The sequence below is a fragment of the Salvia hispanica genome, chromosome 2, assembly GCF_029641045.1.
Source record: "Salvia hispanica isolate PSC_SH4W2 chromosome 2, Shi_PSC_v1, whole genome shotgun sequence".
Classification (NCBI taxonomy): Eukaryota; Viridiplantae; Streptophyta; class Magnoliopsida; order Lamiales; family Lamiaceae; genus Salvia; species Salvia hispanica.
Genome location: NC_142693.1, coordinates 61,176,055 through 61,201,089, shown reverse-complemented (window position 1 = coordinate 61,201,089; position 25,035 = coordinate 61,176,055). Strand labels below are relative to the sequence as shown.

The following is a 25,035-nucleotide window of genomic DNA, read 5'->3' as shown; positions in this document are numbered from 1 at the left end:
CTGCATTTAAAAATATGGTTTTGGCATATGAAAACCATAAAATAAGAGAAAACTAAAAATAAATAATGATACAAATATTGTTAACAAAAACTAATATCGATCCAACTTACTATAAAATATGTATATACTAGTAATATCGATAACTAAATTTAGATAATGGAAAAGTAATTTTGATATTGAATTATATGAATTTTGAGATAAAATCCATAAAATAAGAAAAATATAAAAATTAAATAGTGATAATAAATATTTTTAATGGAAAATGGCATCCCTGATTTACCTTAAATATATGGTAAATGCTAATTTTAATGAACGTAACAAAAATAGAAAAACAATTTTTTTTAACAGACTAAATACAATAATTGATAAGTTTGGTGATGAGAATCAGTATTCTTTATTTGATTCCAAGCAAAGTTGCACATTAACCTTATTCTCTCTTATATTTCGTTTTCTATTACTATTTCTTTCATATTAATCTTTCTCTATTTAACATATTATCTTTTAATTTTAATTATGGTCTTGACATGAATTGCATCGCTTAAACTGGAACGAAATGAGTGATAAATATTATAAATACTAAAGTCAAATAAATGGATAAACTTTTCAACAAAGCATTTATGTGAATGCTTTGTTTTTTTTGTAACTGATGTGCTGAGCCTGATACATGTCTTTAGAGCACTCCCAATGGAGTTCCCTTATTTCTCCCTTATTTCTCCCTAACTCCTGCCACATCAGCGCCACATCAGCATCACATTTTATCCCCAGTTTTTAGCCAACCCCTACAATGGTTTCTCCCTTATTTCTCCCTTATTTCTCCCTAACTCAACATTTCATTTTTACATCATCACTAATTTAATTGTTTTATTTTTATATATAATAAAGCTAGCTTATTTAATTTATAAAGATAAATCAAATAAATAGTAATAAAGTTCGTTGTATTAAACACGGGTACACATTACAACGAAGAAAATTAAAAAAAAAAAAAGTACACGAATGGAAATAAAAAATCAAAAAAAAAATTCAAAGAAAAAAAAATTCAAGGGCGGTGGGCGCGGTTTCTATTTGCCCACAATTCTTCGATGATATCGTGTTGTAGTGCTTGATGGGCCTCCTTCTGGTGTATGTCCATGAACGCCTGGAACCGTTCATGTTCGTTGTGCGGTACACCCTGGCGGGCGGACTCGGTTGAGACACCGTGACTCGATGATGCAACACTTGGGTCGTTGGTGACGTCGAGGACGCCTTCGTGTTCATCTTCGATGATCATGTTATGCATGATGATGCACGCATACATGATATCGGCAATATCCCCCTGGTAGAAAAAGCGCGTCGGACCCTTTACCAGTGCAAATCGCGATTGGAGCACCCCAAATGCCCTCTCCACATCCTTGCGCGCAGACTCTTGCGCTCGGGCAAAATACCTTCTTCTATCTCCGAGTGGGCATCTGATCGTCTTCAGAAACACGGGCCATTGCGGATAGATGCCGTCAGCCAGGTAGTACCCCATGTTATGCACATTGCCATTGGCCGTGAATTCGATGGAGGGGCCTAATCCGTTGATCCGCTCGTTGAAAAGGGGCGAGGAATTGAGAACATTTAGGTCGTTGTTCGACCCGGCTATACCAAAATAAGCATGCCAAATCCAAAGCCGTTGGTCGGCAACGGCTTCAAGAATGATGGTGGGATGCGTACCTTTGTAGCCGGTAGTAAACTGGCCTCGCCACGCGGTTGGGCAGTTCTTCCACTGCCAGTGCATACAGTCGATGCTGCCGAGCATCCCCGGAAAGCCGTGGGTCCTCCAGTGCCAATCCAGTAGGAACTGGCAGTCAGCTGCGTCCGGCGAGCGAAGGTAGTGCTCCCCAAATATCTCTCGCACGCCCTGACAGAAATTCTTCAGGCACTCGTTGCCAGTCGTCTCGCCGCATTGCAGATACTCATCGAACATGTCGGCGGACCCTCCATATGCCAACTGCCGGATGGCAACAGTGCATTTCTGTAGGGGCGATAGTCCGGGCTTCCCTGCTGCGTCTCGCTGGAGCCGGAACTCGGGGTAACGCGCGGACAACGCATTAACAATGCGCAGGAAGAGGGAGCGGCGCATTCTGAACCGGCGACGAAATACATCTGCCGGATAACGTGGTTCCTCCGCGAAATAATCGGCGAACAGCCGATCGTGCGCACCAGTGTGGTTGCGAGGGATGTATCGGCGCCGCCGGCGGATTGGCCGTTGGGGGGGTGGCTGCTGCATTCGAGCGATCTCGCTTTGTATGCAGCGGGAGATATAGTTGTTGATTGGGTTGTTGGCGAAACCCGCTACATCCCATCCGGTGGGAGCGGGAGGTACCTCTTCTTCGGAAGAAGAATGTGATATTTCCTCGTCGGACTGAGCACGAGACGATGAATCAGAACTCATTTAATAAAGATGGAGAGAAAAAAGATTGAAAATTTGTGTGAATGAAGTTTGTGGGTGATGAATGGAGGAAGAGGATGAAATATTTATAGGGGTGGGATAAAATAGCCGTTCGGCCAAAAAAAAAAAAAAAAATTTTAAAAATCGCCGATTATCGCCGAGCGTCGCCCACAGTGGCCGGCGATCGCTCGGCGATAATCCGGCGATAAATCGCCACTCGGCGAAGCAACGGTAACATTATCGCCGAATTATCGCCGACTTCGCCACAATGGCCGGCGATAATTCGGCGATAATCGGCGATTTATCGCCGAGAATTCGCCACCTCCATTGGGAGTGCTCTTATCCCTATTTGTAAAAGAGTAATTTTATTAATTATTGTTTTCCCAAAATTAATTCTATTTAAGTTTTCACTCCCATAGAAGTTCTGACAATATTAAATAAATTAACCTATATAATTAAGAATGCAATTGATGAGTATTCAAGATCAAATCTGAATAGAGAATGCATGCGATGTTATGTAGTCAATGCGATGTGTAAATATACTTCGTTCCACAATAATTGTCACTCTTTTATATTTCAATGCGTTCCATAATAATGATCACTTCATTTTTACCATAAATAGTAAGTAAGTCTCACATTCCATTAACTCACTCTACTCACATTTTATTATAAAATTAATATAAAAAAGTGGGTCTCACGTTAATTCCACTGACTTTTCCAACCAACTTTTCTTTACATTTCTTAAAACTCGTGTCCATAATAAAAGTGACAATTATTGTGGGACGGAGGAAGTATAAAAGAAGTACTTCCTCCGTCCCAAGATAAGTGACTTGTATTCCTTTTTGGGGTGTCCCACTATAAGTGACCTATTTCCATTTTTAGCAAAAAGTCATCTCTCTTACTTTATTCTCCATCTACTTTATTCTTTCTTCTCTCGCTCTACTTTTCCCTCTCTCATACTTTACTTTCTCCACTTTAACTTATTTAAATACCATTCCTTAAATCTCGTGCCCAAAAGAAGTAGGTCACTTATCTTGGGACGGAGGGAGTATCATTTAAAAATAAATGAATGAGATCTTTGTTGCATGACGAGTCATGCAACGACAGTGGCTCGCACACGGTCAAAGACTTGAGATAAAAGTGCTAGCAATAAGTCATAACTGTTAACGAAAATTTAGACTCAGCTAATAAAATCATGGATTTATCATTAACTGATGTCATGGATTGATTCACTCTCCTTTCTACTCTGTATTCCAATTCCAATACTATTAATTTATGGTAGTGTGAAAATCACTACATATATCATCACAATAAAACGTATAAATGATATACTCCTATCAATTTTTGAAATGTACTTTCTCTATCGAACAAAGTTCTAAGTCCAAAGGTGACAAATTTTTGTTAGATGTTGAAATCAAAATCGTGGCCCTTTGTGCGCCAGTTAGAATATGGAATCGATGAGGTGTTCATGTGGTCTCGTTAAGGCAGGTCATTTTCATTAAAGTTAATGAAACCAAATACATATATCTTTAATTATTTTTCATGACTTCATTCTTTGTCTGTCTTACCAGTTACCACGTCCCAATACTTTTATTCAAGAAAAATATGCTCACTCTTCACTAGCTTTTGGTTAAATCACGATGATGATTAAATATTTCGATTTTTTTTTTTTTTTTGAGAAGATGCTTATATGGAGTACTTTTTATGGATTATTAATCAAATTTAAGATAAATATGGAGTATTATACTCCCTCCTCCATCCACGAAAAATAGACCACATTGTGAATGACATTTTATCGTGGAATTAGTAAAGTAAAAGAGAAGGGAAAAAAGTAAGAAAAAAATAGTGTTAATGAAATGTTGGGTCCATATTATTAGCAGTGTTTAATTGTGTTAGGTAGCAAATGTGAGGTCCTTTTTTAAACTTGGTCTATTTTTTGTGGACAACAAAAAATGACAAATATGGTCATTTTTCGTGGACGGAGAGTATTATATTTGTAAAAAATATGAATTATTTATTAGAATTCTTCAAAGTTATAATAAAAATGATTAATTTTTTAAATTAATAACATTATAACCTGTATGTCGCATATACCAATATTTCGTTATTAATAGTAATAAAACTTCATCTAATGTCATTTCCATTATTTTCTATGCTTTATTTGGTTTAATATGACGTGGCAAGAACAAAATGAATTCATATACACTTATTTTTCGTCGCACAATATTACATCCTATTGTATATGTATCCATCGGTCAAAAAACCATAATCTATTCAAATTTACTATCTTCGTATCTTTTAAATTTTAATGGCTTGTAAATTATGAGAAAATGTTTATGTTCTGAATTCATTAAAATAAAACGCCAAAATCAGTATTCATTTTTTTTTGAATAGTTCCAAATTGAGATTTGCATGTAAAAAGTCGATAGATTCGATGTAATCTAAAGAAGACACATCTTAGGTTAAGAATAGTACTTTTATTTATAGGAGGGGACCTTTATATACATAGTGCTCGTTTCTCAACTAAATTTTGTTAGTTCTTAAACCTTTCCTGGCGTTTAGTGTGCTTTCCAAAACATCGATAGAACCATGTCTCCTCAAAGCAAGTTCAAATTCAAAACTCAACTACTTTAATATACTATTGTATGCACATGGAAATATTCTTTTAATGTGGTGGAACTGAATTTTATACATGGAGAGGTTCAAATAAGACCTCACATTAAAATAAGATCGAAAACCTTTTGCAGTTTTTCGACCATGAAGATTTATAGTGTATACATCTGTCTATAATCTATATACTGTGTTTAAGGATGTTTTGCATAATTCAATTCATGAAATTTGTGCTCGAAGTGCTGTCCAATCAATGCATTGGAGACCAATTTAATTATGTGCCATATTTATGTTATTTAATTTATGATGAATAATTATTAAGTGTCAATGTTTGATTAATTAGTTTCCTACATTGATTAAGATTAAATTGCCACCGTAACAATAGTCCGATATTGACACTACTTAAACCAGCTAAAAGTCGGAAGTCTAAACCGGAACAGTGTCTCAAGGACCTCTAGGACGCTTTAGAACAGGAGACGTCCTAAAAGGATCCTCATCAAAAGTCTAAACATATTTTTTTGTGAGTAGTGATTGGTGCTTGCTAAATATGCTCACCTACTATTATGTAGCGATCACTTAGGTGTTTGGCAAACAGTTTGGTGCTCGTAAAACACCATCTTTTTGCAATGGTGGCTTATTATGTGTTCATCCCAGCTGCACACCCTGTTTTATGAGTGTTGAAGAATCCTTCTTCTAAAGATTTGCAGCATATAAGTCAGCTTCTGATTTTTTAAATATTTTTTTATGAGCAGAATTTCATTGTTTGAAATCTGAATCACGGTCTTGGCTTATTCTGACAGCATCTTGCTTCAATCCTTCCCATAAATCCTCCTGGAAATAATATTTGTTTTAATATGACAACTTCCATATTCTAATGCTATTTTTGGCATAACACCAAACAAGTATGTGTATAATACGATATATAGATTATGTAATTCAATAATCTCATTTCCACTAAAAAAACATGGAATTGACCAACGGATTTTTCCGTGAGTAATTCCGAAAATCGGTTTGTAAGATTGCTCGATGGGTCAACAATATTGGCACAAAGAATGTCAGTAATTTGCTAAGAGCACATACCCGTCTATAAATTTAATTTCAACAACATTAATAAAATTTTAAGGAGTTCAAAAATAATTTCTCAATAGACAAGTCTGCCAGTAGTACATCTATCCGTCAATAAATTCATTTTGACAATCTAAATAAAAAACAACAACAGACAAGTCCATATGTAAATCCTCCGATATGTGGACGTCCATCAATAAATGTGATGATAAATTTGGTGCGAATCATAAGCACCAACATCCGTCTGTCAGGAAATTTACCCAAGGACGATCAGTTAGAAGTCCGTCGATAAGTGTTAAACACTGAATTAAATTGAACTGATATCTTTCGTTTCACTCCTTTATAGAGAATAGTAAAGGATTTTTTTCAAGATATAAATCTAATATCTAGATAATATTCTTCCAAGAATAGATTGATCCTATGTGATCCTTTCTTTGTTAACAATAAATTCATTACTATTAGTGGTTCCCTTTCTCGACCACATAATCTTGACATCATATGACCACGGCCTCTTCATCAAATCCAAAACATCGACAAATTCCCTTTGTCAATTGTCGGTAAAACTACCAAAAATTCCAAATCAACATGCCATGTGTTGTTGTGAACCTCACTATTTATTCAAACATAATTCTTCCTCTTCTTCACAACCAATTCCATTAATGGAAAACTCACAGCCATTACACACAGAGAGCTTCTCTTACAGCTGGTTAACACACAACACTCCACCTCCCAACCTCACACAAATCTACGACAACGACAACGACAACGACTTCTGCTTCGACGTCCCTTCTTCATCCGCTGAGTTTGTGAATGCGGATGAGATCTTCTCGGAGGGGCAAATTGTAGCCAGATCCCCGGGAACGGAGGCAGCCTCCGTTCCCGACAAAAAATGTAATCAAATCGTATCGAAATTGAGGAGATTGATGTTGAAGAAGTGGTTAGTGTTTGTGAGTTGCTGGTCAGGGAAGAGCGGGAAAGTGGATGATCTTCAACGGAAGGTTCTAGAATCTCTAGAAGCTTCGCCGAGGCGAAGCTCCGCGTCTTGTTATGATGTTGATGAGAACTCAATTAGTGAAGCCATTAGTTATTGCAAAAGATCAATAGGTTTGTTTCTTTTTCAGATTGTGTATACATTATTATCTTGAATTTTTTTTTTGTTTGATTATGGTTTTAATTTTTTATATTTTGTTTGATTTTTCAGAAAAATAAGGAGGTGGAGGAGATTTGTGCAAGGATGTGCATGAATCAAGAATTAGGATTTTATTCAAGAGATTGATGTGTAAATTGTTTCAACGTAAAAAAAAACTATGCGTTTTAACAGTGGAATTACCGACAGATATAGTTCAACGATATTAGCAGTGGGCACATGTGAATAACTTTTTTTTTTCCAGAAAATTCTGTATTAATTTTTTCCCACTTGTATCGGATGTAATTGTACAATATTTGGTAGAGGAAATCATCAATTACTTAAACGTTTCATATCACATGGAATAGTATAACTTCTTGGCATTTTTTATGTTAATATACTATTACATTATCTTTATGGTGAAAGGGGTCACATGTTTCAGTTTGTTTCTTTTTTAATGAAAAAAAGGACTCTTTAGTAATCAAATTGGAGAATGAATGATTAGCAAAGCGTAGACTAATGATTTCTAAATCCACATTTAATACAAGATTAATTAATTAGGGTGGTGGAAGAACAAGGACAGGCAAATAGGGTACATGGGTTCATAAATTTTGTATGCATATGCTAGATTTTATTGTCTTTCATTGCAAACGTTTGGCTATAGATTAGGGCAGGACAATTACTAATTAAGAATCTAAGATTTGATGTTTCATGTGTATCTCAACTTAGCTAGCCATGAATGTGACTGGGGGACCAACCCCTTCATTACATCCTACTTGTCCTAGCACTATGATATTACGTCCTTTTCTCACACATGGTGGCCTTATTTTACTCCACATAACAATTACACTATTACAGTATGAAAAATGAAGCAGACAAAGGTAGTCATTTCATTTATCTCCTTGGGCTTGATCATGGCCTCGTTTCGGTCATTGGACGATTTCAACTTTGGCCTCATAGTCATGTCGTCATTCTGTTATAATCCTCTGTTGAAGGCAGTCTTTAACCACGTCTACCAGAGTCCATGTGTTCTCTCAAGTGATAGGAACTTGAAGGCTCACTTCAGTTACTCGTCCAATGCGAATCGATGTGGTTGTAGATGACCCAAAACAAAAAAATATATATACGATTACATATTTTGATTGTACTAGTTAGGGAGGATATATTAGTTAGAATGCCGCATATATATGATTTGAGTTTTGTTTCTAATATTTTTAACAATTAAATACCTAGTGAGCCATTCTCGTATTTCCTAACTAATTTTAGGATGAAACCTCATTAAAAATTTAGTTGGCCCTTCCTAACCAGTAAGAATCTAACTTAACGCTTGGTTCACAACTAATTACTTATTTGGTTTGGATAAGAAATCATGTTGATTATTTTGAGTGTAGGATAGTCTATAACTCTAGAAAATTTGGCAGCTCGTGAGCACAGCCTATATCTTGGCCCAAGCAATATAACTTTACAGATTGTTATTACTACTATTATTTCTAGCTAGGACACATGCTTTGTTCTTGTTTCAATCTATAATGTCAATTTAGAGATAATGTTATTTATCATCCAAGTTTGCATGTTCAACTTTTTTGGAACTTATTGTTTTGTTCTTCGTTCTCTTTTTCTCCCATCTAATTGTCATAAATATTTTTTCAAAATTTTTAAATACAACCTGTTAACATATGAAGGAAACGGATTCATACACATTTGGTTGGGTGTGCAGTGAAGCTTAGACTTGAAAAAAATTGATTAAAATCGCATATAATTAAAACAGTGACAGTAAACATATTAGGGAAGCAATTGTCAAAATCTTGTAACTATAATGAGGTTTCTCTCTAGACCTAAAAATCTCATACCCTCAAATTAGTTATGGCAATAATATTTATCATAAAAATAAAATCCATTTTAATATATAAAAAATTATACACCTTAATTTTGAGTTTATCAATTGTAAGTATTTTTATATAATAAAAGTGACAATAATTCTAACAAAAATAGTTATATACTCTAGTTTGGTACTATAAACTCTAGATCATTAATAGGAGTAATTAAGAAATCCAACTAAAGTGGTACTATAAACATTGAAACAATAGGAAAACTAAAAAGAATATGTGAAAAATAAAGGTGATAGATGAAGTGAGACACAAAAGTGAAACGCTGAATCTCATGCCCTCGGACCTCGTAAGAGAACAAAGACTTAAGTGTGACGCCTTAGACCACTCAGCCATCATGACAAGATAAGATGTAAACTATAGCTATTTTATTTGCACACGAGTTCATGATATTTTTGGCAAAGAAAAACCAAGATTTAATCAAGCCAAGTTGTGGAAAGAAAAAACAAAGTTAACACGTTTGAGTTTGGTGAAAACAAGGACATGTCTTTGGTTAATTAGGGGACCAGAGACAAAGTCGTTGAGCCTTTTGTTTTCTGCGTTTGAAATCAAAACCAAGAGACATTTGGTTTTTGCATTCTCAAGTGAGGCCAATGTAGAAGCAAGAAGATATCATTCATGACATGAATATAGACATACTAGTATCTATGCATCCCATGTCCACTAATTTTGGGACCATATTTCATGGGGTTTGGCAACTTTAATATTGGGGGGGACAGGATTATGTTCTAATCTTGGTGTTTTCACTTGGAGACATTTTATCGTTTTTATACTCGACGAAGATCATATTCACTCGTACTAATGCCTGAAGGAGAGAGAGATATCCGATATACTGATAATTATTTTCCTACTCCTAGACGTGGAGGTACTTCCGTTAATTAGGGCTGGATTTGGGCGTCTAAAGAGTCCGGAGCTAAGACCATTGTGATGCCCCATTTCACCATGCACGCATATACTAAATCAACAATTAAGATAAGCATGGACATTAGAGTCTCTATAAAAATAACTCATTGCTCGTAATTATAGGAAAACAATTTCATCATCATAAACAAAAAAAAAACTAGAGCAAATGTATAATATCCTAGTAAAATAGGTATTCAGGAAATAGAATTACAAAATATTTAATGAAATTGAATCAAATATTCTATAACATTCAACAAAGAGAGATGACAGTTTGGGGACATTTGAAAAATTAATAAAATATATAATGTCAGAAGTGGGATTTGAACCCACGCCCTCGTAAGAGGACCTGAACTTGAGTCTGGCGCCTTAGACCACTTGGCCATCCTGACTCATAAATCTTTGTTCTTAAATATTACTCCCTCTGTCCCACAAAAGATGTCACACTTGTAGGACGACGCGTAATTTTAGAATGTTTTGTTTTGTGTGTTAAATGGAGAGAGAAAATGTAACGACCCGCCATTTTAGGGTATAATAATAATGGCGATCGCTATCTAGGAAGACTTAAATGCAACAAAGATCATAGGCTAGGGTCTCATTTAAAGGTAATTTACCAGAGCATTTAATGAACAATTAAGTAGGAGAAGAATAATGTCTTAGCAATGGAATCCAACAAAAAAGGCTATCACAATAAATGCTCCGAAATAGCAAAGTTCCAAAATAATCTCAACTGTTTCATATCCAAAATACTCCCACGAAATAAAATAATTCAACCCAACCAAAAGATCACAAGTTTTCATGTTTTAGCAGAAGCGACCAAGAGAGAAGTGAAGCTATGTATGGAGACACAACGACACTTAAAGTTTCAACAGATCATGTTATTATTTCCTACTCAACACCGCCGCCCGCTCGTCACCGCTCAACCTGCACATAGGGAAAACACATGCAGGGCTGAGTACTATTATCATACTCAGTGGACTCATTGCCGAAAACAGTTTTATCACAAAAGTAGTTATCATGCCATTTTTAAGTGTCCATCGGGGTTTTATCTTTTGAAAGGCCCGAGGCACCACAATATATATTCTTTATCAAATATCACGGTCGCGCAACCATTTTTCACATCGACGTTTACCATATCCTCATTCTAAATGACAAGGAATTCGGCCGCAATCCAGGTCACTAGACCGGCCAACCCGTACGCCAGCACTCGGTCTAACATTGGTGTACACTAACCCAAGTAGAGTTTGCGGCTCTACGAGGATCCGAATTCGATTAAATCAATAGTGGCATAGCCACGAGGGATAGGCACGACAAAACAAATCAAGGCATGATAACACATATTTCATTCTCATCAACATCAGTTTAGGACAATGTCCTTATTTTAAAAGAAAAGCCCACCTTGTCGGCTTAGCTCGAAAATATTCCCTTCTCCTCGTTTATCACGCTGAGAGCGCGAAGTATCACCTTTAAATTAGGCATATCACAAATTAGTTTTGAACATTGATTCAAAATCATGCATGTTCCCACGTTTCCCTTTTTCCCATCGATAAATCTTTAATATCATCATCCAAAATCAAGGTACCATTAGTATATCATTTTTATTCGAATAACAACTCCAGATTCACCAACAAATCGAGTCACGCATGAGTGTTCTACACACACAACACACGCACACGAACACAACACATGTGCACGCCTTCCGAGGTGTGCACGCACACACACACACTCGGTCACACACACACACTTATCACATGCATCCCAAATTCACCGATTAATTTCCCTTTCGCTCATTCTTAATGCATGTGGACTCAAGAACACCGATTGATCGGTAGAAGAAGAAAGATTAATATAGAAAATACCTTTTCCAATAGAACGAACGGTAAAAACAAGTTATAGCCTTGATTCTTCAACAAAATCTTGAATTGCAGCTTCAATTCTGCTCCAAAAGATGAAGAAATCTTAAAGAAAGTAGAAGAAATTTATGGAGAGAGTGAGAGATGGAGAAAGCGACGTGAAGTAGAGGGGGGGGCGGTTTTTCTGATGCTAGGGTTTTGGGTTCTCACTCTTATTTATAGAGTGCAAGATATAATCCAATAAGTAAATAAATAAAGATTTGGAAAGATTTGTTGGTGAAATTGGCGTGAAGTAGGGGAGAAAAGTATGGAAATTTCGAATCTTAGGCTATTATTTAGCCTATGATTTATTTTTGAATATTTCACGGAGTAGAATAAAATATCACGGAGCAAGAAAAATAATAATAGATCTCCCCAATTTAAAAGGAAAGTGACGTGTAGTTGACCCTTTCAAAAGGGATTTAATAATAATAATCCTAATTAAATTAGGATATGGTAGGATCTTCTTAGATTTGACAAGATATGCTAGGATATTTGAATTTATTTATGGAAGAGAATAAACAAGGGATCAAATAATATAATAAAAATAATCCCTTCTCCCATAATATTAGGGATTTTCGAAAATCACCCTTGAGACAACTATAGGGGTTTCGAAAATTTCATCAATAAATAGGAATAATCGGACTCTGAATTTAATTTGGATATTTATCCCAAGCAATAATTAAATCCAAGAAAAATAGGATTTCTTTCCAATAATAGTGATGGTCGAATATTTCAAATAATTGGGTAGGATATTTATGAAAATCCTATTTAATTTCACTCAACCCTTGGGAAAATAATTCACCACAATTATATTACTCCGCATCAAATATTCACATATTCGAATTTCACTTCCACTTCACATTTTCCACGACTTTGACCATTCCGCGGTCGTGTCATATTTTCCACATCTTTGACTTTTCAACGCCACGTCATATTATCAACAAGTTGACTATTCATCTCAATCTCAACTCTCATACGCAATTAGGTCACAAAGACATCATGTAATTAATCATTCATCAATTAATCCACATATCATAGCATTTAAGGCATTTAATGCAAAAAATTTTATAACCCGAAAATTAGGGTTTGAAAAAGTGGGGCGTTATAGAAAATATAAATTTTATATTCATGTAAGAGAGAATTTTTTCTAAAAAAGGAAATATGACATCTTTAGTGGGACAAACTAAAAAGGAAAGTGTGACATCTTTTGTGGGACTGAGGGAGTAGTATTATACTCCATCCGTCCCACTTAAGATGACACGTTTTCCTTTTTTGTTTGTCCAAACGAATATGATACATTTCTTTTTTTAGAAACTTTCTCTCTCCAATTAATACACTTAACCACTTTTTCTCACCTTTATTAAAATATTCATCTTTCTTTCTCTCCCTATTTTAATACTTCCACCCACCTTTTTCTCTCTCCAATTAAACACATTAACTAATAATTCCTAAAATCCCGTGTCGGCTAAGGAATGTGTCATCTTAGTCGGGACGGAGGGAGTAAGACATTATTCCCTAAAGACATACTCCCTTCGTTCCATAGTAATGGAGACGTTTCTTTTCGGCACGGAGATTAAGAAAAATTGTGTTAGGTGAGTTAAGTAAAGGAAAAGTAAAGTGGAAAATGAAAAAGGTAGAGAGATGAAGAGAGAATAAAGTAAGAGAGAGTAAAGTAGGTGGGGAAAAATGTGTTGACTTTTACTTTAAAGGGAAATGACTATAATTACTATGGAACGTACCAAAATGACAAAATGACTCTATTAAATATGGAACGGATGGAGTAAATGGTAGTAAGAGCAAAACAATTCTTGTTTTGAGCGTATACACATTTGAAGATATACATGAAAGTGATGAAACTATTAACTTCGAGTCTTATTACTTTTTGAAATATTCCAACTTAGATGAGTTAATTTTTCGCTAAGAATAAAATACCTAATTACTTTTACTTTATTTTTATCCTATTGTATTTTATCTTCATCTAAACAATATTTAAACTTTGTGACAAAAAGAAAGACAACTATGTTTGGATGGAGGGAGTATACAGTACAATATGTTTGTCATACTTTCTTGGAATTAAGCTCTGTTTCTCGAATTTAACATTAGTTAGAAAAGGTTAGTACTAATTTATGAACATTGTAATTGTAATAAGCAAAATTAAGAGATTCCAAAATGAATTTCTCACCATATGTAAACTCAAGAAAATATGTTTGCTTTGTCGATTCTAATTCGAGGTAAAACTGTTTATATCATTCGCAAAAGACACTAAAACTTCATAGTTACATTAAGTGCACATTAACAGCAAAAGGAAATCATCAATTTTGCAAGTACTAAGCCAACATTCTTAAATACGCTTTATCCATATCTACATTACTTCTTAAAATCAATTTTGTACACTCTCAAGGTCCAAATCTACGAGGATTTCCAAACTATTTCTAAATAAATCAATATCTTCGCTCCCTCAAGGAGTGTTATGAGACTTTTATTGCTTTAAATCCCCTTCAAATCTCATATTAAGTTCTATCCAGATGAAATAATATCTTTTTGAACATGTATGCTTTAAATAGATTTCCCATTTTATTAGGGATTTAAATCATTGTTTACATATTACATAATTGGGTAACGATAAATTTAATAATTGCAATTTCATTTTCATTCCTGATTACAATAACATGTCACCGTAATTATACTGCGTGAGAGAAATAAAGTTCATGCTATATTTGGGGTTTATAATACACTTGTTCGTCAATTGGAACAAAGCTAAATCAAATTATAAAATACTGATCTCAAGGACATGAAAATGAAAAACTAAGATAATAATGAAAACTATATAGTGTCATTGAGGAAAATATAGCCAAAGGGTTCAAAACGCATCTAAAATCGAAATTTTCAGAAGCGCGTTTAAGATGGCCAATATCCATTTGCGAAGGTGTAAATCATGTGTTAGAGAGGTGTCGTTCAAGACCGCTTCCTCTCCGCTGGGAACCTTCGCGTTTCAATTATCCAATTAAAGAGATATATTTCATAAAAAAGAAGGAATTAAAAAAATATCTGAAGATATGGAGAACCTAACCGAAACTAACAGATCCGGATCGGCGATCAAAATTCAGAACGATATCCATTTGCGAAGGTAAACTTGACTGAATCGGCATTTTCAAATCGCCTCTCGTCTATAGGTCCTTCGTTAGAATCGTTGAAATTTAGAATCGAGATAGGAATTTGCATTCGATTCAGATCGAAAAACAAATCGAATTCAAAATGGAATAAGCATTTGGGGAAAATAAAACAAATTGCTCAGTGAATACGAACCGAATAGAATGATTCACGCTGCAGCACGATGCTGCAATCGGAAAATAGGTAATTCTCTTCATCGCTAGTAACCATTAAAATTTAGGGAGAAAAACGAAGAAAAAATACAGAATAAAAATGAATGACTGCAGAGAAATATTAGGATTGCCTGCTAAACCTAATTGTGAAGGTTCATACTTATAGAGATGGCATAATTAATGGGCCGGGCCGTTAACATCGCCAAACCTGGATTACATATAGTCCAGGCCTTTTAGTTTTGGGTTATGTCGGAGTGGAGTAATGATTTAAATATCGGTATGCTAGTTACTCGTCAAAAATTCAATGTGTGATTTTTAGGGGTGGAAAATCGTGCGGGTTGAGTTGTTATTGGCACAACCTAATAACGACCAAATCCAATAAGACCTAATTTGAATCTGACCTGTTAACGAAACTACAAATTCGAACACGAATCTGGCCTGCTATCCTCAAACTTGAACACGATCCGAACCCGACACGATATAATATGGATTGACACGACACGTTAACGACCTGAATCCAATATTATACGATGATTAGACCTAATTTTAAACTTGATTACATGATAAAAATCAATTTTCCATGATTTAAACTCGATTCACAACAAATTAAAGAACTAAACTAAACTAAACCATTACTCTCTCCGTCCGCCATTAGGAGTCCATTTCTTGGTGGCATGGGTGTTAAAAAATGTTAAGAAAAAATGTGAGGAAAAATGTTAATGGAATAGGGGTCCCACTTGTATATACTCCCTCCGTCCCGGATAATTTGTCTCATTTTTCAATTTCGGTTCGTCCCACATAATTTGTCTCATTTCACTTTTTACCATTTTTGGTAGTGGACCTCATATTCCACTAACTCATTCCAACTCACATTTTATTAGTACAAAACTAATATATAAAAGTAGAACCCACATTTCACTAACTTTTCAACTCACTTTTCATTACATTTCTTAGTACTCGTGTCAGGTCAAAGTGGGACGAATTATTCGGGATGGAGGGAGTATTAGTTTTAAATTAAATGTGAGTGGAATGAGTTAGTGGGAGGTGAGACCCTATTACCATTTATGGTTTAAGTGAACCGGGACTCAGTGGCATATACAAGTGGGAGCAAGAATGTCTAATATTAATATTATATATAGGACATTGGTAGTCCAGTGGCAACCTGCTGAGGCTGTCTATCACTTGATCCGAGTTCGATCCCCATTTGCGCAAATAATTTAATCATTATTCGTTTTTTTATTGGTTTTAATTGTGTTTGAATACTTTTTAATTTCTGTACTCACATTTTCATTTTTATTACATACTTAGGTAATTATTTGTTACTCCTCACATTTTCGTTTTTGTAATGTGCTAGTAGTAATTAATTTTTTTAGTTAGGTACTAATAATTTGCACTCTTATTTTCTTTTCTATATGCTTCAATTATTTTGATTTGCCCTATTATGCTTTTCTAAGTAATGTAACTCGTACTTCAAATAAAGAAAATTCTTAGTTTTTTTTTTATTGTTTTTACTTTTTAATATTAAATTTCTTAATTTCAAAATTTTATGTCTAATATTATTTGTAGTATAACTCATACTTCATATAAAAAAGTTTTTACCGTTTAAATTATTTTTATATTAATTCAATGCTGTTTTATTTATATCATAATTATGGATAGTATAATTTGTACCCCCAAATTAAAAATTCTGGATATGCCACTGTCGGGACTCCTATACACGGACGGACTAAAATGAAAAAACGGGACTCCTATTCGCGGACGGATGGAGTATTTTTTTAAAAAAAATAATACGGAGTAATATTTACTTCTTAATGTGTTATCCGTATCCAACTCGCATCCAACCCGAACCCAACCTGAAATTTCCGAGTTCTTAACGGGTCAACTCATTAAGGTTTGGCCCAAACCCATTATTTTCGTGCGGATCCATATCAGATTATCGTGTCGGATCAAATATTGTCAGCCCTAGTGTTTTTCCTTGAGCATTAAAAGATGACGGTACAGCCACTAAGCGTCTATGTGCATTCTCTAAAATGATGCATACTCCCTCTGTCCCGATCTAATTGAAACGTTTTCATTTTGACACAAGAATTTAAATTGTGGTGTTTAGTTAATTAAATTATAAATAGTAAAATAAGAGAACAAATAAAATAAAAAAGATGCAGATATAATAAAATAAGACTGAGAATAAAGTAATAAAAATAAAGAAAAAGTAAAATAGAAGAAATAATCAAGTAAAGAGATAAGAGGATAATATATAAGAGAGTAGTAAGCCCATTATTATCAAAAAAATAAACGTTTCACTTAAGCTCACTTAAGCTGGAACAAATGGAAAATGATTTTGGACATTCCGATACGTTATCTCAAATTCAAATGGGGTGAAACAACTTTGCATATATTCTGCTAATATAAAACAAGTAGTAACATTTCATTGTTTTTGCCTTATTATTGTATTTAAATTTATTAGTTTACATTTCTGCTAATATAAAACAACTTTGCATATATTCTTGTTATTTCATTGTTTTTGCCATATTATTGTATTTAAATTTATTAGTTTACAAATTTAATTTGGATATTATTTTGAAAATTTTATATTTTATCTTTGATAATTTAATTTTTGATGAATTTTGCATTTTAAATTTGCATACATTTTTTGCCTTTCAATTATGCATAATTTTATGATTCTAGTTATATAATTTTTTAATTTTAATAAATTATAATTTTAATTAATTCTCATATATAATTTTTAAATTTTAATAAATACACGAATTAAAAATTAAAGCATGAGACTCATAAATAATGATGAATGATGGATTGTGATTTGTGATTGCTGTTTAAATAAAAGATAAACTTGATATGCTAACTCTACTAGAGAATGGATAAGTAATTATATGCTGTGAATTTACAAGAGCTTTTTAGAAAGTGCTCACGACGCAAATACTAGAAATATTTGTTGGAAAATCCAGGTGGGGTATTAATTTAGATTTCTTTCCAATTTCATTCCCAAAGTAATCACATAATGTCATTTCTCTCACATGAATATTAATTTTAAAATTTCATTGCGGTACTCATGTAAATTATTATAGTGCAAAGTTAACTTTTAGTTATGCAAAAATTGTATAATAAATATATAAAAAAAATAGTATGCATATGAATTTCGGGGTATCGAGCTAGTTTTTGGCTAAAACAAATTTATCTATGTGACCAAATTTTGTACAATCAAAAACTAGTTTATTTGAAAAAAAATAGGTTTATTTATGCATTTAATTAAAGTATATAGATGCATATATAGTACATGAAAAGTGTATAATATTGTGATAATATATTTATGATTTGTGTATAATTTTTTAATTTTTTTAGAACCATAAATGTAATTAGTGCATACTTTTATTCAAATTTTAAAAAAATAGGAAGGAAATTCAAATATAAAAATAAAAAATGAGGTTAAAGGCTAATAAGTCTTTTTAACTTGTCCACTTACTATATTTATTATTTTAATATATAATAAATACATCAAATTATTAATATAGCCTTATTTTGATTGTACAAAATTTGATTGTTTATCATCTCATTTGTAAAGTAAAATAGAAAAGATACAAGTCCATGTTTCTTGATAAATAAGAATATACTATGAATCTATTACTAGCAAAAAGTCAGTGATAGTAATATAGAGCAAAAAAAGCACGTAAAACAGTTGTAAAGTAGTAATGACATAACAACATACAACTAATAGAAAAAGCAAACATACATCATAAAAACCACTATAATTGCAGAAAAAGCAAAACTCAAAACAAATACTCCGCTCACCGCATAATAAAAGGATCTCTTACGATACCAAGAAAACAATCACGAGAAAAACAATCACGAGAAAACGACAACAATACAGTCAATCCAAATTACGAAAAAAAGACAACAAAGCATTCGAAACCTACCATTTTAACATTGAAAATTTTGACCAAAGAATGACCCTTTTTTATCACCACATATCTATATTAGCCATAGACACCTAAATCATTGCATATCCATACTAATAAGGATTGTCATTTCAAACATGTAGATGCGTGGATTCCATCAAAATCTACTCATGAATCTTTAGTGGATCATCCAATGTATAAATATATGGTTCAAATTCATACAAATGAAGCACGCAAAAGGCTATTAATTATAAATTCGATTTTCGATATTTCAACAAGCAAATAATACGGATAAAGATTCATAATTGATGACCATTTTTCTTTAATAAACATCAACTATGAATCTAAAAAAGCAATCGAATCTACTCTCCTTTTCCTCTAGAAACCCTCTTTATCATACTCAAATTTAAATCTAACTTAATTCTTTTAACGAAAATAAAAAAAGAAAGAAAAGGAGTCTTTGATTTAGTAGATTCTCAACGGATAAAAGTGATGGTGAAGAAAAGCATCATTTCATTCATTCCTCGTCCGCCATCTCCGCCGCCACGTCGGAGAAATCCTCCAATCCGGCGAACAAATCATCTTCGTCCAGCTCCATCTCCACCTCAGCATGAGATTCCTCCTCCGCAGTCTTCCTAGGTGCGCGGATGGTTCCAGCCAGCGAGTTCCGGTGGGTCGGAGGGGAATGGTTGTGGTCGCCAGTGAAGGTGAGGATGAACATGCTCGGATTGGCCTTGTTACGCTCCACTTGCTTCCTCGCATTACACCCCTTCAGCGTGCTGCATCTGTAGTAACCCCTGGTTTTTCATAAAAACAATAAAGTTGAATTCAGTTGGTAAGACGCTTTTAAAATTTAAATTTTAAAAGAAATACAAAATTGAGAAAATTAATAGAATTTGTTTAAACTATGGATACAAAATAAATTTCAGTTCAGTTGATAAGACGCTTATGAAATTAAAGGAAAAACACAAAATTGAGAAAATTAATAAAATTTGTTTAAACCGTGGATACGGGGATCCCTTGATGGGCTTCTGGCCGTATTTCCGCCACGACCACTTGTCGGAAGAGATGCCCTCCATGGGGACATGGCACACGTTCTTAATGTAATGCTTCCTGCAAAAAAAAAAAAAAAATTTAAAATAAAATCATAAAATTGGAAAAATGGATCTATAAGTGGAAAGAGCAAGAATGGGAATTACATTCTCGCAAACCTTTTCTTGATGGTCTTTAGTGGGGAGGGTTTTGGGGGGTTGACGATGGCAAAAGGCAGCTGGTTTTGGGGGGGAAATTGGCTGATTTCTTGATTGGGCGGCGATGGATCTTGCAAAACGGAGAGGGGGGAAATGGGGAGGTTGGTTTGCTGCTTGGAGAAGAAGGGTTTCCATAGCTCATGCAAACCTTCATCCAAGCTGGTTGGTCTCGGTTCAAAAAAGGTGCAATCTTGCACAGTTGGGGTGGGGATTTGCGCCGCCGCGAAGAAGGCGGCGGCGGGGGTGGGGGGGAAGGCGGAGGAGCAGCAGCTTCTGACGACGGCGTTGAGATCCCAGTTATCATCATCCATGGCTGTAGTGAGAGAAGTGGAGGCGCTGACTTGATTGGGAGTGAAGAGAGGGAGAGGGGAGTGAGGGGTTTTATAGGGGGAGAAATGGAGTATGGGTTTGTTGCTTTTTGTGTGATGAAAATCATAAAGAGGGAAAAGGGGGGATTTCGCTCATCCTCACTGGCGATTCTCTCATTTCTCATGTGTTGGGATGGGAAAATGTGGTGGAAATTTTTGGTTTTTTTGCTTAAGTAGGGATAATAGGAGGTTGACTTTAGAAATGTCAAAGGGCAGTTACAACCATATGCGTACGCGGTTTAAATTGTTTGGTGAAGTGGGGCTGCAGACAAAAACCCACTCAGGTAAAGCCACGTAGGACTACTGTCTCTTCACTCTACACTCAAATTCCTGGTTTTCAGTTAAACGAGCCTTGGTCGCAAATCCATTTTCCCTGTCCAAGTATCGAATCATCGTATAATAAGAAAACTATGATTTATCTTTTCTAGTAAAAAGAGAAAAACATTCCTTTTTTCAATTCGCTATTCGAATATAACTTTGTCGTATAGTTGTTCGATATTGATATTTGAGAAAAAAAAAATTCATCGAAAAAGTTAAAATGCGTAATACAAGAATAAATTTATAGTTTTGTCGAACTATTAAATTTCCCTTGTCGATGTTTCGAATCATTGTATAATAAAGAACCATGATTGATTTTCACAAAAGCGAAAAACATTCCTTTTGCCGTTTCGTTATTCGAAATAAATAGCTAGGTCCTACAATCGTTCGACATTGGATAAGTCGAGATTTTTTTCAACGAAAAAGGTCAAAACACGTAAAACAAGACTAAATTTATAGTTTTGTCCAATTATTATGTTTCCAGTGTCGGTGTTTCGAATCATCGTATATTAATGAGCCATGATTGATTTTGTACGGAAAGCAAAAATTATTCCTTTTTCCGTTTGATTATTCGGAATAAATAACTTTGTCCTATAATTGTTCGATATTGAATTAGTCTGAGATATTTTTATCGAAAAAGGTCAAGCCACATAAAATAAGAATAATTTTATAGTGATGTCCGATATCAGACTATATTTACTCAACCGACCGACATTCGTAAAACTCAATCTTACATGTAGTGATCGGTTTAATGAATTAGTTGTGTGTTATAAATGTTATTCGCAATACTGAATCTTACTTATAGTATTCCGGAACAAATTAAACACAAAATTTGAACACGCTACTCTATAATAGTACTCCATATGTCCCATAAAAATATATGCATTTTAAATGGCACGAAAATTAATACACAATTGGTAAAGTAATAATGATCAGAACGCTAGTTTAAGTATTGTTAGTAGATAGTGAGAACCGCATTATTATTAGTGTTTTAATAATAGACCCTAGTGATATAAGTTGTAAATAAATTATTGCATGTGGGTAATGAGTTCAAGACAATTTTCCATTTCATAAATGGAAATGCTTATATTTTGATGGGATGGACGGATTGGAAATTGAACATATTTTTGTGGAAAGAAATGAGTATGGTATTAGAATTTCAAATATTATTTTATTTATGTTAGTTAATTTATTGAATAAATAGGAGTTTAAATCTGATAAGCAAAACAATATCAGGTAAATGAAAAATAATCAATAGTCCAATGTGTAACAATACGTGTTGTATTTGTAATTAATATAATTACACTTTTATTCACAAAAAAATTAACTTTTTTTGTGCGTCCATCAAAATACTGCCCAATGTATTTATGAAAACTTTCTCACAATTTAATATTTATTACTTTTATACATCAATTTATCTACATTCAATTTTTATACATCAAATTATCTGCATTTTGTACCTATGTGACTCCTTATTATATTCAATCACTTTCTCTTTTTCCCTTTCATATCTCAATCATGTTTTCTATTCTTTAGTATATCTTGAGTTATCTGTTATCAAACGAGTAGTATACAGCAGTAGTATTTTTTTATGGATTTATACTAAATAAATTGTTATATTTTGTTTATCCCTCGAAAAATCTCGAATGTTTTATATGTTTCCATTAAATTGGCATCAACTGATTTAATATATCTTTACTTTAGTTTGGGCATTTTTGTATATTTTTATTAAATAGGATAATTTTCAATGATAATTCATGAAACAAAACACTTACTCATTAACACCTTATTATATATACTAGTACTTAGTATTTTTCAATGATAATTTATCAGTGTAGGTTTGACGACTTAGAAAAAGCGATGAAGCTAGAATTAATCTATACTAGTAATATTCATAGATCTCAATAATTGAACTTTAATCTTATACTATAGTATAAGATACATTTTGAAGTTATCATTCTAATGCTCGAAAATGAAATGAAAAATTATTTAAGCTAGATTTAGTTGATACAAAGTACAAATTCACGTAAACTAGCCGATAAGTCACATCCATTAATCTAATCCATTAATCTACTCGAAATCAATACTCCCTCCGTCTCAGATAATTCGTCCCAATTTTTCATTTCGGTCCGTCCCACATATTTTATCTCATTTCACTTTTACCATTTTTGGTAGTGAACCTCATATTCCACAAACTCATTTCTACTCACATTTTATTATAAAAGTAATATATAAACGTAGGACCCACATTCCACTAACTTTTTCAACCTACTTTTCATTACAATTCTTAAAACCCGTGCCCGGTTAAAGTGACCCGAATTATTCGGGACGGAGGGAGTAATATTTTGGTGGACAATCATAGTAGTTTAATATTTTGTTATGGATAATTTCATAAATTATTAATGTGGATAAGTAGTGGGACGCCATTGTATATTTTTTTTCTTTGTAACTTTTGTTTTAGTGGCAATGTTAAAAGGTGGTAATAGTCGCTTGCGTATTCTATTTGTATATAATAAGGTCCAATCTTTTTATTATTATTTATAACATGTGACATCGAGGTACATGAAATACACGCTATACCTGGACTTTTATATACTACTCCCACCTTTGCCAAAATCTGTCACATTTCGCTATTTTAGACTAATCATCATTTAAAGATATTTTTTTATTTTTTTTATTTTTAGCATATAGACTTCATATTCTACTAAGTAATTCATTACTCCCACATTCTAATTAATATCTAAAAGTGGGATTCATACTATACTAATTTTTTTATTCATTTCTTTTATAGAGTTAAACAATTTTTTTTAATTTAAATTGAGTTAAAACATGTCTTTACATAGCAGATAGATGAAATATAATGTTTTAAATTAATTAAATAAATATGGATTGGAAAGAATGAAATGAAATGAATTAATATTCAATTATCCAGCGAAGGCTGATGTTGCTATAAACAATAAAAAAAAATCCTTTCGAAGTCCATTTTATTTATCACTGAAAAAAAATACTCCTATTCATTTTATTCACCATTTCATGAGTCGCGAATCACGATTTTTTTACTTAAATAATACATCTCACTATTTTCTTAAATAGTAGTACTATTTGTTTATAGAAGAGTATTATGCAAAAGAAATAAATTTAATTTGTTTGAAAAGAACACCATACAATTATATCATAATTTAACATTTTTTTTCTTACTAGTAATTTGTATTTGGAGAAAATTTATATGATGTGGAAGCCAAAATCCATGGTAGATTAGAAGTATAATTTTCAAATCATACATAATTTAATCGAACAACTAAAAATTATCAAAATTATAATATAATTAATTAATTTTAAAAATGATAAGATTCACTAGATTTTGACCATATTTTAAAGACTTAAAGTTTTATGGTAATTTGCCATTGATATAAATAAATTTGCCTCTAATGAATTTGATTCATAGTTATCGGCCATGAAATGCATGTGACCTCGCCGTCGTTTTGCACACGTCATACCGCCTAATTCTTATCTCATGGGCCCTACCGTTTCTCATAAAGTGAAAAACACCAAAATTGAATTAATCCTATAGTAAAAGTAATTGTCCATCTTAATTTAATTGTGCCCATAGTTATTTGTTGCTGGTATAGTAGAATGGCAGTTTTATGCATTTTTTCTTGAAAGGAAAAATATATTAATTGCTTAGTGAAATCAAAGTGTGCAATCTCCCCAAGTTAATCCCAAAAACTCTTCATTTATATTGACCAACATATATATATGGATAAAATGATTTGATGTGTATCTTTGCATGTATTGATTATAGGGTAAATTGTGGTGAAATAATGAAAGAATGAATTTTCCAATCTGTCTCTGTTACTTATTCTAAATTTGAATATGCTGCACTTATTTGTTTTTTAAAGAAAGAAACTTAATTCAAAGCGGCATGCATTAAGCATATATATGTGAAATAGGGGTGGCGAAACGGGTTACCCGC

General features: G+C 33.4%; 1 protein-coding gene, 1 long non-coding RNA gene and 2 other non-coding genes across 4 annotated transcripts; all 4 read right to left on the bottom strand.

Moving 5' to 3' along the window:
• Positions 1 to 10,305: 10,305 nt before the first annotated feature.
• On the bottom strand, positions 10,306 to 10,389 carry TRNAL-CAA (transfer RNA leucine (anticodon CAA)). Its single transcript has one exon. It is a non-coding gene; the product is annotated as a tRNA-Leu (tRNA).
• A 4,115-nt stretch (positions 10,390 to 14,504) lies between these two features.
• On the bottom strand, positions 14,505 to 15,338 carry LOC125202209 (uncharacterized). The gene is made up of 2 exons (XR_007173056.2): positions 14,963 to 15,338; positions 14,505 to 14,875 (listed from the first exon to the last, which is right to left on the bottom strand). It is a non-coding gene; the product is annotated as an uncharacterized LOC125202209 (long non-coding RNA).
• Positions 14,734 to 14,883, bottom strand: LOC125202915 (small nucleolar RNA snoR145). Its single transcript, XR_007173245.1, has one exon. It is a non-coding gene; the product is annotated as a small nucleolar RNA snoR145 (small nucleolar RNA).
• A 4,024-nt stretch (positions 15,339 to 19,362) lies between the features above and the next one.
• On the bottom strand, positions 19,363 to 20,868 carry LOC125218935 (WRKY transcription factor 22-like). The gene is made up of 3 exons (XM_089063382.1): positions 20,326 to 20,868; positions 20,129 to 20,239; positions 19,363 to 19,923 (listed from the first exon to the last, which is right to left on the bottom strand). The coding sequence occupies exons 1-3, from the start codon at positions 20,685 to 20,687 to the stop codon at positions 19,644 to 19,646; spliced, it is 753 nt and encodes a 250-aa protein (XP_088919508.1). The 5' UTR covers positions 20,688 to 20,868; the 3' UTR covers positions 19,363 to 19,643.
• Between the last annotated feature and the right edge of the window lie 4,167 nt (positions 20,869 to 25,035).

Excerpts from the sequence above, each read along its gene's own strand:
- LOC125218935 (XM_089063382.1), bottom strand. The coding sequence starts at position 20,687 with ATGGATGATGATAACTGGGATCTCAACGCCGTCGTCAGAAGCTGCTGC. Across the intron at positions 20,240-20,325 it reads AAGAAAAGGTTTGCGAGAAT|GAAGCATTACATTAAGAACG; the intron begins GTAATTCCCATT and ends TTTTTTTTGCAG. Across the intron at positions 19,924-20,128 it reads AAGGGATCCCCGTATCCACG|GGGTTACTACAGATGCAGCA; the intron begins GTTTAAACAAAT and ends ATGAAAAACCAG.